Source organism: Hyperolius riggenbachi, chromosome 3 (assembly GCF_040937935.1).
Source record: "Hyperolius riggenbachi isolate aHypRig1 chromosome 3, aHypRig1.pri, whole genome shotgun sequence".
Classification (NCBI taxonomy): Eukaryota; Metazoa; Chordata; class Amphibia; order Anura; family Hyperoliidae; genus Hyperolius; species Hyperolius riggenbachi.
In genome coordinates this window covers 310,108,493-310,127,198 of record NC_090648.1, presented here as the reverse complement: position 1 = coordinate 310,127,198, position 18,706 = coordinate 310,108,493, and the positions used below count along the sequence as shown (strand labels likewise).

Genomic DNA, 18,706 nt, shown 5'->3' with positions numbered 1-18,706 from the left:
TGGGGTTGGTATGCATTGGATCCTGTAACCGATATGACAGAGCTTATTTTCTACTCAGGTGGGCAGGGAGGGATTTACCTTACAGGAGCCTGTAGGCACAAGTGCACCTTAGACTTCACCCTCCTTGAAGCTACAAACCGCCACCAAACTGCACTGCAAGTGTGCTAGCTGGCCCAGCTGCCACTTCTCTCTTACTTCCCTTGCCCATCATAGGTAGCTACAGATGTCCCTTAGTATTTGGTAGCCATAAGTACCCTGTATATTAGGTAGCTAAAGGTCCCCCCAAGTATTAGGTAACTAGAGATGCCTCAGTATTATGTAGCTAGTGGTGCCCCCGACTGAAGAGAGATCTCCTCAGTGGAATGCAGAGAGCAGGGTGAGTAACCCCTAATTTACACCCTCATCAGGACTCTGCATAGGTAAGGCAGGAGGGAGTCCCCTTTCCATCCTCAGACACCTGTAGGCACATGCCTACAGTGTTTTATGGTAAATCCGCTCCTGCGGGTGGGAATGTCAGCCTTTGTTGTACATTTTTTCATGTTTATTATATGCACTTCCTGCTTTAAAAATGCTAGAGTAGATATCATGGGGTACACAAGAAATTAAACAGCTCTGCCATTACTTTGTTTTGAGCCAAACTGCCTTTGTTTGGCTATGTAACTTGTGTGTAAAATATTTGTCAGTACAGACCCACGAAAGATGTTGGCACTATTTAAAACAATAATAATAATAATAAAATAATGGTTATGATAAAAATGCAATTTAGCATGTGAAAAGTGTCCAGGCATATATGGCAGTATTTAAGGGTTAGACAATTATTCAGGTAAAGCAAAAAAAAAAAAAAAGCTAAGAAATATTACGTAGATACAATATTTTCTTTTAAGTAAGGCTTACACAAAAAGCAATTACCATCCTTTTCAGGGCTGCTAAATATGATCACAACAAAAAAGTTACTGTTTTTTTTTTCTTGTGCGTCAGTCATATCTTTCTGTCAGAAACACAAGGAAGTATGCAGTATATTACAGTGGAACTAGCATTTGTTGTAGGACTGTGGGAAGATATCGTCCTAGGAGGTCTACTTTCATCAGTCCCATTGGTTATTTATAGACAAAGGAGGTCAGCAGGTGATTGAGTTCAAAGGATTGTTTTGTAGAGGTACTGTATGTCTGGAGGAGATCCTTGAATTACAGTGTGACTGTATGATTTTGGGTATTGCTTATATTGTTAGTTATAGTCATACAAGACAGTCTGTTTACGTTATAGGAGTAGCAGGATCAGTGTGTTTAATAAAAGAATAATGGGGTGGTTTATTTTTGGCTGTCATTCTTCTTATGTGGGGAAAAAAACTTAAGCACAATAAATGTCAGAATTTTTGAACATGTACTTAGTAGGTATAACTCTTTTCCCTACTTTTCCCTATTCATTTCCAATTACTACCCCATGGATAAGCCCCTACAGTCGCACACACGCACACACGCACACACGCGCACACACACACCATCCCCAAGGACCAATGACCAATTCAGTATGTATGTGTGTGTGTGCATGTGTGTGTCCTTATCCATAACATCAGGGCAACTCTAATCCAGTAAAACCTAAGTCAGCTGAGTACTTGATCTGCTGCATGCTTGTTCAGGGTTTATGGCTAAAAGTATTAGAGACACTGGATCAGGTGGACTGCCAGGCGACTGGTCTTGATTAAAAGAAAATACGGTAAGTATGGAAGCCTCCATATCCCTCTCATCTTGGATTCCCTTTAAAATATTTGTTGGTGAATGGATGATCTTTATACTGCTTACATTATTCTTTATAATGCTGCACTGTATCTCTCATCATACTGGGTTCATAATTTTCTTTCAGTAATTAACTAAACATAAATAATAAATCAACCAAAAATGAAAAAAAAAGTGTTGTTTAACGATTCTTATTGTTCATCAACATTGTTCCTTCTTTCCCACAACAGTCTGCAAAAGCTGGGGTATTTATTTAGGATTTGCAATGGAATACTGACTGAGAAAATCATTCACCTTTTTTTAGTGAAGAAAATCCAAGGCTTATTTAAAGAGAAGCAAACAAGCAGAGAGCTCTGCGATTAGAAAGATGCACAGAAAAAAAATGTATAAAGATAACCAAAGATGGGAGAAAGCAAGGAATCAAATAAAATAAATGATGCAGTTTGCTGCTGAAAGACTTTCAAATATATAATAATGTTAAACTAGTACTATTTCAAATGACAGGCGTTGTTTATGACAATTTCTCTGAAGGCAGACAATAAATACACCATTATGTTGAAATTTTTGTTATGTTACAGATACGGTCTTACGGGCATAGTAAAAAATTGAAGTAGTAGCTAAAAAAACCTTGTGCCAAAGTAATATAAAATCAGTCTTAACCTGAAAGATAAAAAATAGTAAACTTGGTGCATTAACCTCAGGAGAAAAAACATAAATTCTAGTCTTTAGTAGTCAATCATCGCAAAGTAGACACTATCTTTCAGGTGCCCAGTAATAGTGAAGATCTATAGTTCATAAAGAATAATCACTATTTTACAAGGCAACATGGCCCATTATCCAAGGAACAATATGGCACATATCACTTTTTAGTGACAGAAGTTAAGCTACAGGTACTCCGTTGCATGGAATTGAATAATCACTCTTAAATAGTTATTTTGGTGAGACCAACAATCCTTCAAAACATTACTTGTTCATAAAGTTATTGTTCCAGATTTTCAAAAGCATTTATTGTAAAATATTTGAGAAATTGTTTGAGGAGTAACTTAATGGGAAGGTTCGGGGAAGATACAAAAAAAATAAAAATCCAAATCCACTTACCTGGGGCTTCCTCCAGCCCGTGGCAGGCAGGACGTGCCCTCAGCGCCACTCCGCAGGCTCCTGGTGGTCTCCGGGGGCGTGCCCGACCTAGCCAGGCCGGCTGCTAGGTCGGGCTTCTTCTGCGCTCCAATCTGCGTCTCGCTGGTGCGCGCTGACGTCATCGGATGTCCTCCGGGCTGTACTGCACAGGCTCAGAACTACTGAGCCTGTGCAGTACAGCCCGGAGGACGTCCGATGACAGCAACGCGCACCAGTGAGACGCAGATTGGAGCGCAGAAGAAGCCCGACCTGGCAGCCGGCTGGGCGCGCCACCGGAGACCACCGGGAGCCCGAGGGCACGTCCTGCCTTCCACGGGCTGGAGGAAGCCCCAGGTAAGTGGATTTGGATTTTTATTTTTTTATCCTCCCCGAACCTTCCCTTTAAGCGAAAAGGGGGAAAAAAATAAATCGATACATTGCAAATTGAGAGGTCAAAAAAATAAATCAATGATTGATATTCATCATGTAATTTGTTCATATTGTTTGATCCACAATCAGCCTGCACGTAATCATCTTTATTACTGGCAGACATGGAAAAAAAAAGACAGCATCAACTGCCATAACCTACAACCACACCTCCAAACAATGTGATAGGCTAAAAGGTTTTTTTTTTTTTTTTGTATAGATATGCATATGCACTGGTTGCATGGCAGTTGGAAAAAGCTGTTATTACCCACAGTGCAACAAGGCTCACAGACAGGAAACTGTTAGGACCTAGGTCATGACATAACACCGTGGGAAGGGTTTCACCACAAAATCAGTCACACTGGACCCCCCTGATGATCTATTTGAGAAACATTAAAAAACATTAGAAATCTTATTTTTATCTTATGCTTGAAGCTTTTCAAGTCATTTAGATTCACGTGCAGTACATGTTATTCTGCTGTTACTCTTTAATGTAGTATCCTGCAGTGAGGATTTTTTTTTCATAATCCTTATATAACAGAAATGGAGATGACACCATCTGCATAGGTGATCATTTGACAAAAGACAGCTGCATAAATTATAAATGATTGATGCTGTTTTATGACTTGAAGTTGTTTCTGGAAGTGTGAGCCATGTAACAACATGATTTGTACTAAAATAGACCATGGCTGTGTTTGGGGTTTGCATTAATAATGAATTCACATCAAGCATTCATGCAAGCAAAATTTTATCATACTCTAGAGTTGTACAGAATACTGAAATAAACAGCAGCTTAATGGGCAATTTCATGTGTACTGACGACCCTTTGTTCCAAACACCTACAACATAGAGATTGTAGTTATTCTTGTAGCTAGTGTGGAACATAGAGAGGGAGATTTACTTAAAAAAAGTAAGTACATAATCACCAAAAACTGGAGACTATGGGTTCATTAAATAAAGTATTGCTTTGTGCCGTGCAAGCATGGAGCCAGCAATATCCAGAACTTCAGTTAGCTTGACTTCTTTTACTGGTGTTCTTTTTTGCTCTGATGTTTGGCTTGTCAATGACCTGTTTATGTCATTCTGAGTTTGTACCATTTACCTCGTTCCATTTTGTATATTTTGTGCATTTTGTATATAATGTTTTATTTTGGGGAGAGGTTATTGTTCATTTTTCACTGGCATGTATACAGCACATTTTATTATAGCATTATTTTCTTTATATCTGGGTCTCAGCCTTTTGTACCACCAGGTACATTATCTGTTAAAACCGTAACAGACAGCTTTTTTTATTTGCAGATTGATGGCATTCTTATTGATTGTCACTACCAGAGTAGGAGCTGTTATTTTCTATTAATGGCCTTGGTCTGTAATCCTTATTGGACATAGCATTTACTGTCTAATATCATCCTAGAAAAATAAATAGACCTAAACCTATTAATATTATTATTGATTTATATAATATTATCTTGATCATGATCTTGTTCAAAGTAAGACATAAACATAAGTACACAATACAGAGGTGGTAAACAGTATAAATGCTATAGTGACTAACAAAGATAATATTTAACAAAATATACAGCAATTACAAGAAGCAAAAGGGAAAGGGGACATTACCCTTGCAACCTTTTAATCTGAAGGAGTCGGGAGGAAATAAGAGATAAGGCAATGGTTATGTTATGTGCTTCATGAGTTCCTGAGTCAGATTCTGCTTTATGTATTATTATTATTGATTTATAAAGTGCCAACATTTTCTGTGGCGCTGTACAAAGTAAGAAATTAACATGGGGTACATAATAATATAGATAGTGGTGTACACCGATATACAAAATACATTAGAGACAAAATAAAAAAGGATACGAAATACAGAATACAAAATATAGAATTGGTAATGACAGTGATAAACGTAACATGATGAATAAAATGTATAATGATTTCCAAGACACAATAGGGGGAGAGAGCCCTGCCCTTGCAAGCTTACAATCTAAAGAGAGTGGGGGGGAGACGAGGAGGGACAGTATACAACAAACATATAGAGTCAGTGTATTTTGGGATACCTAGTAGGAGTTCAATTTGGTCTTAGGACAAAGGGAAGTGGCCTAAGGTAGCGCATATGCTTGTCGGAACAAGTGAGTTTTTAGAGAGCATTTAAAAGTAACAAAGGTTGGCAAATGACCGATGTGTTGTGGGAGGGGATTCCAGAGGAGGAGTGAAGCACGTGCAAAATCTTGTAAGCGTGAATGTGAGGAGGTGATTCTAGAGGAGGACAACAGAAGATCATGTGCAGATCTGAGATTGCAGTTGGGTTTGTATCTGGAAATTAGTGAGGATATTTACCGGGGAGAGAGATTGTGGAGAGCTTTGTAGGTTAGGGTTAAGAGTTTGAACTGGATCCTCTGGTTAATTGGCAGCCAGTGAAGAGCTTGACAGAGAGGGTCAGCAGAGGAAGATCTGGAAGAAAGATGATTGAGACAAGCAGCTGAGTTCGGTACAGATTAGAGCGGGGCTAGTCTGTTAGAAGGTAGTCCACAAAGTAGTATGTTGCAGTAGTCCAGACGGGATATTATAAGAGCATGTATTAACAGGAACTGGTTAGGGAGTGAACGTGAAGAATAAAAGAGAGAGATGACAGGAGCTGTTTAGGGAGGGAACATGAGGAATAAAAGAGAGAGATGAGTTGAATATTACCCCCAAGCACCGTGCTTTGGGAACTGACGTTATGGGAGTGTTATTAACATTTATTGTTACTTCATTTACTTTATGACAAGCATATGTCTGTGTGCTTGTCATAAAAGGGGAATTTAAAGGCTGCACTGAAAGGTGGTAGGAAATTCTAGAGGAGTGGAGAAGCTTGTAAGTAGAAGTGTTGTTCAAATCTGGATTTCCTTATTCTGAAACCTGGATAATGCCATCCAAAGCAGTTCTGCACCATTACAATCGATACAGCTAAAACTGCTAATAACTTTGTACTCTATGCTGGGCCCTTTGTTACCACTTGCAATAAGTGCCCTTTTTACTTGCTTAATCGGAGAGAGTCACTGAGTTGTGTTCCACATTAGACTTAAAGGATACCACAGCTGAACAAACAGAAAGATCCAGTGTGTAGGGGTTAAAAGTACATACTGTGACCTCCTCCTGCCCCCTCCGTCTGCTGCCGTTCGTGGACTATTCATGCCGGTGTCCCGGCGACTTGCTTGACCCTTGACCTGGATATAAATCTTCCTCTCTTTACTTCTGGCCGACGCATAGCTATCGGCTCAGAAGCACGCTGTCCACTGCATCTACTCTGGGCTGCGTGTGCGCTCCATTACACCAAGCGTCACATGATTAATCATGTGACGCTTGGTGTAATGGAGCGCACACGCAGCCCAGAGTAGATGCAGGGGACAGCGTGCTTCTGAACTGATAGCTATGCGCCAGCCAGAAGTGAAGAGAGGAAGATTTATATCCAGGTCAAGGGTCAAGCAAGTCGCCGGGACACCGGCATGAATAGTCCACGAACTGCAGCAGATGGAGGGGGCAGGAGGAGGTCACAGTATGTACTTTTAACCCCCTACACACTGGATCTTTCTGTTGTTCAGCTGTGGTATCCTTTAACGTTTGATGCTTCCTTCTTTCAAGCCAGAAGGAAGAAGTATCAGAGTCATGTAAGACATGACCTGGAATGAAACCCCATGACTCTCTCCAATGAGGCAGGTTAAAAACGGGCTTTTACTGCAAGCAATTAAAAAAGGCCCACAATTATTAGTTATTTATTAGTTATTAGCAGCTTTAGCGGAGCCCACAGTATAATAAGGGCGCACAATATTTTTTAACGACAGTCGGAAGTCTCAATACCAAAATAATGTACAGTAGGTGGATTCAAAACAAAAATCGCTCACAGTTAAATCAATTAAGCAGTCACATGCTTCCAGATAAAGAAATTAATAAACCACATGCACCCAGATTAAAGAGTCAAGTAGCCACATGCATCTAGATAAAAACATAATTATTAGTCACATGCATAAAGTAATTAAGTAGTCAGCTGACTCAATGAAATAGCCAGATGCCTTAAAGTGAATGGGAACCCATATTTAAATAAAAAAAGTCAGATACTCACCTAAGGAGAGGGAGGCTCTGGGTCCCATAGAGCATCCCCTCTCCTCTCCCAGTCCCCGCTGTTGCGCTGGCTCCCCCGTAGCAGTATTCAACCGTTTCGGTCAAACACCGCTGTTTCCCGGCCGAAGGGAGGCTTCGGAAATGCTTCAGGAGCCTGAGTGCTCCCGAAGACGGGCCGCTCTACACTGCGCACGCGCGATCGCCCACTATGACGCACTCGCGCATGCGCAGTATGGAGCCATCCACTTCCGAAGTGCCCACGGCGGCGGATGCGAACGGGGGAGCCAGCGCAGCACCGAGGGCACCGGGAGAGGAAAGGGAAGGCTCATTAGGACCGAGCCTTCCCTCTCCTTAGTTGAGTATCTGACTTTTTTATTTAAATATGGAATCCCATTAGCTTTAAGATAAAATTAGTAGCCAAGCATCCCTCATATACAAAATGTGAAGTAGCCATATTATGCAGATAACAGACTTATATAGTCATGTGGCCCTAGAGATCAGCATTAGTTAGTAGCCAGATGTGCATTCAGCCAGTTATATAGCCATAATGAGTGAGTTAGTTCCCCAGATAGAATTATTAGGAAGCCATTCATGAACCCTTCCCCAGATAGTAGTATTAGGTAGTTGTAGTTAGCTAGGTTTGATCCTAGATGTTTGGCTGCCCCAATAAGCAGCATTAACCTCCCTGGCGTTTTGATTCCCTGCAGCTGCTCGGCCGCGGGTGGTGTTTTTAACCAAATTTTTTTTAATCATGTAGCTAGCCTAGCGCTAGCTACATAATACCCCCCTCCCTACTGAATCCCACCCACCCTTCCGATCGCCGCCGGCGATCATGCCCATCAGGAAATCCCGTTCTGAACGTGATTTCCTTCAGGGCTTCCCCATCGCCATGGCGACGAACGGAATGACGTCATCGACGTTGTGACGTCACAGGGAGCCCCGATCCACCCCTCAGCGCTGCCTGGCACTGATTGGCTAGGCTGCGCACGGGGTCTCGGGGGGGGGGGCCTATTACACGGCGGGTAGCGGCGAATCGGCGGCGAGCGGAGGAACATGCAGCTAGCAAAGTGCTAGCTGCGTGTTTCAAAAACAAAGTTATTCAAATCGGCCCACCAGGGCTTGAGCGGTGCCCTCCGGCGTCACTGGATGAGCTCAGCTCGTCCAGAACGCTGAGGAGGTTAAATCTTAATTAGTCCCATGATTCCAGAAAGCATCAGGTAGACAGATTTGCCCCCCAACTAGCAGTATTGGGTAGTCTTGTGAGTCCACATGACACTGCATATTAACCACTTTATCCACTATTACAGTATATCTACATCTTCTGTGGCCTCAATTCACGGAGCTTTATCAAACACTTTATCAAACGTTTAATAATTTACCTCATGGGTAAAATCTAATTTTGAATTCACTAAGGTGTTCTAGATTTATCTAATGTTTTATCGATGAAATGATCAATAAATCTATAACCACCATAGTGAATTCAAAATTAGATTTTACCCATGAGGAAAATGATTAAACGTTTGATAAAGTGGTTGATAAAGCTCCGTGAATTGAGGCCTATGACTTCCTCTAAGCCATGAGGACATAGATATGTCTTGTAGCTGAAGCAAATCTGTGCAAAATTGGGCCTCCTCCTGTGCACACCTCCAGCACTATTTGCTGCAGCACTAATTGGTGAAAGGCAATATATGTTCCCTGGGCCACTGGGAGTTATTTTTACCATTAAAAAATACTTTTATTTTCTCATTTCATAGTGAAAAATACACACTGTAGCATTATTTCAAAATCAGATATCCTCACCATAAATTGTGACAAGGACAAAATCTAAGTTTTAAACGGTAGAAATAGCCAAACAAAATTTGTGGTTTTTATCTACAGTAACGCTTTTTATTTTTAAACTGGAATTGGCAAAACTGAGAAATAATGTGTTTTTTTCAAATGTTTTTTACCTATTTTTCCCATGAAACATGCATAGAAAATAAAATTGTTCGAGGGGGAAAATGCCATACAATGAAAGCCTAGTTTGTCTTGAAAAAAAACCCAATATATATATATATTTAATTTATGTGCCATATGTAGGGATATGGTTATTGCTGATTAAATAGGGACATCGCTAAAATGTCAAAACTGTTCTGGTCCAGAAGCGGGAAACAAGGTCTGGATGCAAAGTGGTTAAAATGCTGTAAATCTTGCCCTGCAAATGAAATGCAAGTGTTATCGCACATATGAAATGCGGCAAATGACGCCACATATGAGAATGCAGCAAACGTGACCTTACATAAGAAATGCAATAAACATGACCCCAGATACAAAATGCAGCAAATGATACCTCGCATATAAAATGCTTCAAACATTACCCTACATAGATATAGGCAGACAAACATGTCCCCCTCCCCCCAAAAAATAATATAGCCACAGATGCCGCCCCAGTATAGGAAGCCCCAAGATTAGGTAGCCAAAATTGTCTTCCCCCAGTATAAGGTAGCCAAAGGTGTCCCCCCAGTATAGATAGCCTCCACCCATAGGTAGCCAAAGGTGTCTCCCCAGTATAGACAGTCAACCCCATAGGTAGCCAAATGTTTCCCCCAGTATAAGGTAGTCCCCCCCCCCCCATAGGTAGGCAAAGGTGTCTCCTAGTATAAATTGCTGACCCTCCCCCATAGATAGCCAATGTGCCAAATGTGTCCCCAGTAAAGGTAGAACCTCCATTTGTAGCCAAAAGTGTCCCCAGTATAGGTAGTTCTCCCATAGGTATTCAAAGCAGTCCCCAGTATAGGTAACCCCCATAGGTAGCCAAAGGTGTCCCCAGCATAGATAGCCACTCCATTGGTAGCCAAATGTGACCCCAGTATATGTACCCCCCATAGGTAGCCAGAGGTATCCGCAATATAAGTATCCCCCCCATAGGTAGCCAAAGGTGTCCCCAGTATAGGTGTCCCCCTTTCCCCATCCCCATTACTCACACACTATTCACCTTGTCTCAGACCTTCAGATCAGCGTGGCGACAGACACAGACCTGCAGATTAACGTAGGACCCGAGGGCAGAGGGTTGCACAGTAACCACACAAAATAACTTCAAATACAGGAAGTGATGAGTGACATCACTTCCACATCTGATGTCAATGGTTGACATCTGATTGGAAGGTCTGAATGGGGAGGAAGGGAGGGTGGCAGGCCTGGCTTAGATAGCGTTTCTGGTGCCATGTCAATGGGCCTCAGCATGCAGCAAAGTTAGATTTATTGCAAGCTGCAGTGGCTTTGGGGGCACCCCTATTGCTATGCAACTATTTTGTTTGTGAGAGTAGGGTTAGGTCATAGTAAACTATTGGAATTAAGTAGTAGAATACAATAGGTGATCGAAGTTCTCAGATGTAATCAATAATACATTATTATTGCATTGTTGATCAGGGGACTGAGTTGATTTTGTATATTTATCTTATCATTTGCAGTTTCTATAATTTTGCAGCCTTTTTATAGTTAAGTAAATTTTACTTTTATGCAGTTGCATGTCCCTATAGCCCCACTGTTCACTGTATATGCTTATTTCTCATTCAATTTAGTGTCTAAAAGGAAGTTTGAAAAATATAAGCTCATCCTATAAAAATTTAACTCAACTAAATTTAAGTTATAAGGATTGTTTTCCTTTATTTCCTTAAGCACTGTTTTAAAAGGTGTGTTCTTTTTTTTTTTTTTTTTTTTTCCTTTTTTTCCTTTTTACAGCATGCCTTGTCTGACAAAGCTACTGTGAAAGCGTTTGATCCAAAGACAACTTGCTTGCAAGAATGTCTTATCACTACCTTTCAGGATTTGTACTTTGTGTCAGAAAGCTTTGATGAAGCCAAAGAAAAGATGAGGTACATTTAGTTATTAAGAAGAAAAAAAATACAAAGAAAAAAGCTACCTAAAAAAAAAAAAAGATCCTATCACTACTAGCAGTAAGCTTCTTACAAGTATTTTTTCCTCTCTTTTAATTATTTAGAGAATTTGCCAAGTCAATCAACCGTCCCTTCTCGGTTTACTTCAATCCTTATACCCAGAGTGTGGAAATCCTTAAGGACACCAGGAGCATTGAAAATGTTGTGCAAGACTTGCGAAGCGACCTAAACACAGTGTGTGATGCTTTAACAAAAATGAATAAATATTTGGGGATATGATTTTCAGCAGGCATAGAAGTGATCCTCAGTAGGCTCTTACAAAGCATCTTCGGGTTCTTTCATCTTAAGTACCGAGGCATAATTTCTATAGTGAGTAATGTTGTTTTCTAGTTCAATCCACTCCTGTATTATACCACCTACCAGCAGCTTCAATGCTCTTTATACTTTAAAGTCTGTGTAAAGGAATAACTGTATAGCAAAACAGCAAAGTGTAGATCCCGTCGTGTGCAGTAGGTTTGCATTCTACTGCATTTTTCTGCCTAATACCACGGTAATGCAAATGAAAATGTGGGGTATAATTTGTTTACCTCTGCCTAGAATTTCTGTTACATTGCTGTTTGGTTCAACAGTGATGCTCAAAGCCGTACTCCCAGGCTTATCCATCTCTCTCAATCAGGCTCCGAGTAAAAACAGCTGGAAAACCAATTTGAATAAAAAATGCTTAGCTGTATTTCTAATTGCCATCACATTAACAAAGACGTTTCTGCTTTCAAGCTAATATTGGGAAACCAAACAAAAACACTGGTCTCTTCACTTTGAAACGCAAGGAATACAAACACAATACGCTTGCTGTAATTACTTAAATCAGGAAGTCAATGTGAAGTGCTGATCTAGTTGTTCAATATCTGTAAAGATATTACTGATTAAGCTTGTCCTGACAGTGTAGAGTTTCGTAGTGTACGACATGTTCGAAACTTACTTCACCACTATAGAATATAAATCAGAGAGTTTAAAGTGATAGAACAGGAACTTTTCTGAAATTGCAATTGCTGATTTAAACAAGGCTAAATAAGGCCAGACTGTAAAAGTCTCAAGTCCTAAGATGGAGAACTATTCCAGGCAGAAAAATCAAAAGGACAGCATTTGAGATCCACAGTGGTGTAAAAAGTTCTCGCTCTCTTCTCATCTTATGTATTTTGCTTATTCATATCACTTAATTCTGCTCATTTCGATTTCATAAAGAAAAAGTTGTTCATTAGCCTAATCAACCATATGAAAGTCAAGACTAATTTCCCTCTTAAAGGGACACTTAAGCCTAGAAAAAAAAATTCTTACTCATCTGGGGCTTCTACCAGCCCCCTGCAGCCATCCTGTGACCTCGCAGTCTCTCTTGGATCCTCCTTTCCTCCGCCGCCAGCTACTTTCAATTTGCCAACATGCCTGACAGGCCTGGCGATGTGTTGTCTTCTTTGCGTTCCCGTCTTCAATAGCAATATTGCAAACGGGAACGCAAAGAATGAGACGTATGGCCAGGCCTGCGCAGGCACAAAATCAAAAGTAGCTGGCGGCGGGGAACAGGAGGATCCGAGAGCGACTGCGAGGGCACAGGACAGCTGCATGGGGCTGGTAGAAGCCCCCGGTGAGTAAAAATGATTCTTTTTTCTAGGCTAAGAATCCCTTTGATGCAATATGTGGTTGTGCCATCTTTAGAAGCAACAACTGCAACTGTGCGATCTCAGTACAAACCAGTCTGGTATTTCAGTGCAGAAATTCTTTTCTACAGAGTTTTTTTCAATGAACTGTCTATTTAAGGTCTTGTCACAATATCTAGGACTTTGACTAGATTAAACACAAACAATCATAATTTGTGTTTTTTTTTCTGTAGCCAAATGGTAGACTTGCTTTTGTTCTTCTGATCTTTGTCCTGCTGCATAACCTAATTGTACCTGAACTTTTAACATCTGTTGTCAACTGGGCATCCTATTTTAGCATTTTTGGCAGAGAGCTGATTTTAAGCTTAATTTATGACAAGTCGTCTGGCCATGAAGGACAGTTGTTGGGTCAGTAACCAAAAGTATACCCTATCAGAGAATGGTCAGGGCTGGTGTGATTACTTATGAAGTTCAGATTGCAATATTTTCAAGAGGTTCCCTAAATAACTGGGGCTAACAGGCATCACATTTCTGCTTCCCACAACAGTGAATTGTGTGATGGAAGGATAAGGCCTGTCTAGGGAAAAGGAAAAATGTGTCAAGAAAATATGAATTGTAATAGCTCCAGTGTAAAGGTTAACATAATTTACTTAACTATTTGTCAAAATTCATTATTATTGAGGGGAGTTCCAAAGTGCCTCAATTGGTGGGGTGGGGAAGATGTAGTAATACATATGGTATTACTGCTGAGGGATATAAATATACACTGCAAAACAAATATAAGAAGACTTTGAAAACACATCATATCCCAATGAGAAAAAAAAAATGCTGGATATCTATACTGATTTTGGGCTGGGTAATGTATTAGGAATGAAAGCATGCCACATCATTTGATGGAAAAAAAAAAAGTATCATCTTACAGAGTTGAATTTAAAGAGAGCCGCCCAAAAAAATAATACTACAGGCCAGTCTCTCAGCAGTTTGTATGACCCACATGTGCTTGTATATAGGCCTGACTATGTTGGTGTATACTGAGGGATTTCCTGCCAGATTTGGATCAGGGCATCAGTGAGCTGGTATCAATTCCTTAATTTTCCAAAAACTGCCGTATACTCTCACCACATGAGAGTGGACGTTGCCGTGCATCGGGAGGAACGACTACTCCAGGGTAGTATCTGACAGTGTGTCCATGGATTCATAATGGTAGTCAATGTGTCATTCTCTAGTCCGTAGAAGCTTGTGTGTCCCTCCATGGATATGACCATCACTGACCTACCACCAAATTGTTAATGCTAAATAATGTTAAAGGCAACATAGGAATCTCCACATCTTCTCCAGAAATTAAATTGTATAGTACTTTTTCATTTTTTTCCTTAAATTCAATTCTTTTTGCAACCATTTCTGTAAAGAATAAAAAATGGCTGCATTTAGGCAGGTAAGTGTGTAAAATAATAACAGGAGTCCTTAAAGAGGGACTGTCACGAAAATCTTAAAATGTAAAACACATACAAATAAGAAGTACATTTCTCCCAGAGTAAAATGAGCCATAAATTACTTTTCTCCTATGTTGCTGTCACTTACAGTAGGTAGTAGAAATGTGACATTACTGACAGATTTTGGACTAGCCCATCTTCTCATAGGGGGGTTCTCAGGATTTTCTTTATTTTTAAAAACAGTTAGTTAATGGCAGTTGCTCCATCCAACTGCCAAAATAGTGTGCAGCAAGGACGGAGGCTGTCCAGCATCTTTGTATAAAGATTTTTCAGGGTATGTATTTATAAAGAATAAAGGCTTTGCTGAGAATCCCCCATGGAGGGATGGACTTGCCCAAAATCTGTCGGTAATGTCAGATTTCTACTACCTACTGTAAGTGACAGTAACATAGGAGAAAAGTAATTTATGGATCATTTTACTCAGGAACAAAATGTACTTCTTATTTATATGTGTTTTAAATGTTAAGATTTTCGCGACAGTTCCTCTTTAATTGTGACAAACAAATACCATTAGCTTCTGAATCCTTGGTTTTACTATAGTAATTAAATAGTGGTAATTTAACTTGAAGTAACAATACACATTTAGCAAAAAATTATTTCAATGAATATTTTTTTTTTTTTATTTCGATTTTTTTTAAATCTTAGTGAAAATGTTACTGAACTGCAAACCCCACTTTTACTTTTTCACCTGGGTAGGGTATTTTAAATGATTGTTAATGAGATGAAAATAATTCTCAATTGATATAGGATTACGGTATACAAATTTAGGCAGACTGAAGATGGACCAATGACATTTTACCTTGGTGGTATTTGATTGGTCCATTTTCAAGGAAAATACTGTACATTTCTCTTACATACACACTCTTGTTGCAGTCCTGACTACTGGCCTAAATAGCCTTTCAAGGAATAAACAGATCTTATTTTCCAGCATTCAGAGGAGGGAATTATACACAGCCACAACAGAGTTAATAAACCCAATCGTTGCATGCAATTAGGAATAAACTACAGTAGATTACAATATATACATTTGAATTCACCTAATACTAATTAAATATTTATTGGAATCATCATTTAATATATAATTTTCTGCAAAGTTTGTATTTTTATTATAATGTGCTTTTAATGAAATAATTTAAATATACTGCTGGCATTTACCCAGTAAATAGTGTATTGTGTTATTATAATGTTGCAGTAGTATAGTAGCCAGGGGAGGGGAAATAATTTCAAGCCAAAGATAACATACAACTTATTGTGCCATTAATTTATGTTTATGTACACAAATACTACTGTTGTAAGACAATAAATATATAAATTAATAAATAAAATATTTTTCACTTGTACACTGCGTTTTATTGTGCTAATCTCTACAAAAAATATAATATTTGCAAACAAATTTGGAATTTGCTATTATTTTGCTTTGTTATCATATTCTCTTTAGCTGGGAACACACTAAGCAGAAATGCTAGCGTTGCGTAAAATGCAGCATTAACGCATAATATGGTAACTTAATGGGATGCATGAAAATACACATTTGTATGCATGTTTTAATACATGTTTTTAAAACACTGGTTTTGTTGCATATTTTTAAAAACGCATAAAAAAACGCACATAATGAAAGTCAATTGTGAGGCAATGTATTGCATTTTGTATGCATTTTGCATGCGTTTTTATATGCGTTTTTGTAAAAAAAAAAAACAACTATATTTTCTGATGTATTTCCGCTTCCTGTTGACCTTCTAGTGATTTGCATAAAACACATATAAAAAACACATGAAAAACGCGTTCAAAACAATGCAAATTAAACTTGCAGTCACACTATATACAGGATACATACAAGGAAGCACCAAACAATGAACTACAATGTGTGCACAAGACCCTAGTAAGCTAACTATCTAATATATACACAGGCAATAAATACAAGGCATATACAGCATAAATACTGTATATATATCAAGGCAAATAGTGCAGGAGGAGGCAGACGTGAGCAAAACCAGGAGAGAATAACAGGTTTAGCAACAGGTTATCATTCAATCAGGCATGGTATCAAGGGAGCAGGTGATGAGCAAAAGCCAAGACAGAAAATCAGGTTTTGTAACAGGTACAGATACAAGGTTCAGGGATCAGAATCAAGAATGTCCAGAAACTCAGGGCTAACAGGAAACAAGATGCAGCTGATGATGTGATTCTGCTTAAAGTGCTCCTGATCCACCCGCAGGCCAGACTGGGAACTGCAAGTCCTTGTACAGACAATGAAAAGCCACCTGTGGAAGTCCATGGCAGTCACAGTCAATACTGCCACCAGTAGGCAGGAAATAATAGTACAAGGCTCATGTCATACAGCCATTTGGTTTGTGATGAGCTCTTGTGAGAATGTGTGCATCCACCAACCATCTTCTCCAGAACACCATTTGCAAAAGCATTTGCTGCACAGTCATTTTAGAAATATCTTTGTCCCCTTGGTTCATTTGGACAGTGAGTTGTTCCATGGTAGAGCACTGATGGGACGGACGCAACCCACGCAATTGACATGGCCATTTCACATGAGTTGCTTGTGATGTCCCACAGTTACAATGTTGGGTCATTGAGAAGGTTCAGCTTGTTTACTTATGGTACACCTTAACCACAGCAGCCCATGGGCAATTCTCAAACTCTGTGTTGCCACACAATTGTCAAACTTGTTGCCACACAATTGTGTGATTTGCAGAGTGTTTTAACTACTTCAGGACCACAGTGCTAAACCCCCCTAAAGACCAGGCTATTTTTTTATTAATTAGTCACTGCAGCTTTAAGACCAAGCTGCATGGCCATGTAACACAGCACACAAGTGATTCCCCCCCCCCCCTTCCCTCTGTTGGGGGGGTCTGAATACTCCACAGTTGTTTATTTTATTTTTTTATAAATATTTATTTTTTAATAAAAATGGCTTTTTTTTATTTTGATTCCCCTGCTCCCTCCTCCCCCCCCCAGGGTGATAAGCTGTCATAGGCTTCAGCCTATGACAGCCGATCACTCTTCAGCCTCAGGAGGGGACAGCCGTGTCACACGGCTGTCCCCGGTACAACGCTGCTGCCGATCGCAGCACTGTACATGTAAATAGACGGCGGTCACGCCCTCTACCAGTCTTCCGAGCGGCGACTGAAGAGGGGGTGGAGCTGCGCCCCCCGAGCAGGAGATGCGCGCGATCTCCTGCAAACTGCAGCCCCAGCACTTGACGCCAATCGGCGTTAGGCGGTCCTGGGGCTGCTGCCGCAGCCACGCCCGTGGGCGTGGAGCGGTCTTAGGCCTCTTGCACACTGCAAGTGATTCCGATTCAGATTCCGCTTTTTAATCAGTTTTTACATCCGATTCAGATTCCGATTTGCAGTGTGCAGGGAGCAAACTGCAAATCGGAATCTGAATCGGATGTAAAAACTGATTAAAAAGCGGAATCTGAATCAGAATCACTTGCAGTGTGCAAGAGGCCTTAAAGAGAACCCGAGGTGGGTTTGAAGAATATTATCTGCATACAGAGGCTGGATCTGCCCATACAGCCCAGCCTCTGTTGCTATCCCAAACCCCCCTAAGGTCCCCCTGCACTCTGCAATCCCTCATAAATCACAGCCACGCTGCTGACAAACAGCTTGTCAGAGCTGGCTGTGTTTATCTCTATAGTGTCAGTCTGCTGCTCTCCCCGCCTCCTGCAGAACTCCAGTCCCCGCCTGCATCCCTTCCCTCCCTGCTGATTGGAGGGAAGGGACGGGGGCAGGGACCGGAGCTATGCAGGAGGCGGGGGAGCAGCTGAGACTGACACTACAGATGTAAACACAGCCGCACAGCACGGCTGTGATTTATGAGGGATTGCAGAGTGCAGGGGGACCTTAGTGGGGTTTGGGATAGCAACAGAGGCTGCGCTGTATAGGCAGATCCAGCCTCTGTATGCAGATAACATTCTTTAAACACACCTCGGGTTCTCTTTAAGGTAGTTCATGAGCATTTTTTTTTTTTTTACAGTAGCCATTGATTTCTATTGAAAATCGCATACATTGTGTGGGAAAGTAGAGCAGATTGTAATTTTTCTTTACCGCTATGTGGAATCGCATATGCCACCGGGGGAATGCGATAGCACCGTAGACTATCGTTATATGGGATTCCACATGTGATTTTTGTCTGCAGCAAAACACTGAGGATTTGCTCAAGTGTAACCCCTGCCTAAGTATAACCAAAACCTAGTAAATACAGTTCTAACTGGTATTGTATCTCGTTTATACAGAAATGGAAAATTTAACATAATGTAAAGATGGAATAATTGGACTGATACATAAAAGCTGTAAGAG

At 40.4% G+C, this 18,706-nt stretch overlaps 1 protein-coding gene across 2 annotated transcripts in view; it reads left to right on the top strand.

The window, feature by feature from the left end:
* TPH2 (tryptophan hydroxylase 2) overlaps positions 1-18,706 on the top strand; it is a 364,990-nt gene that overhangs the window by 331,396 nt on the left and 14,888 nt on the right. The window contains exons 11-12 of one of the 2 annotated variants that reach the window (XR_011030020.1): positions 11,094-11,227; positions 11,353-11,617. Coding sequence is in view for 1 of the 2 variants with exons in the window: in XM_068272748.1 (XP_068128849.1) it covers positions 11,094-11,227; positions 11,353-11,527 (309 nt within the window). In the remaining variant the exon portion in view is untranslated. Of the gene's footprint in view, positions 1-11,093; positions 11,228-11,352; positions 12,580-18,706 lie in introns of those variants that run through there. The other variant, XM_068272748.1, reaches the window with a different exon arrangement.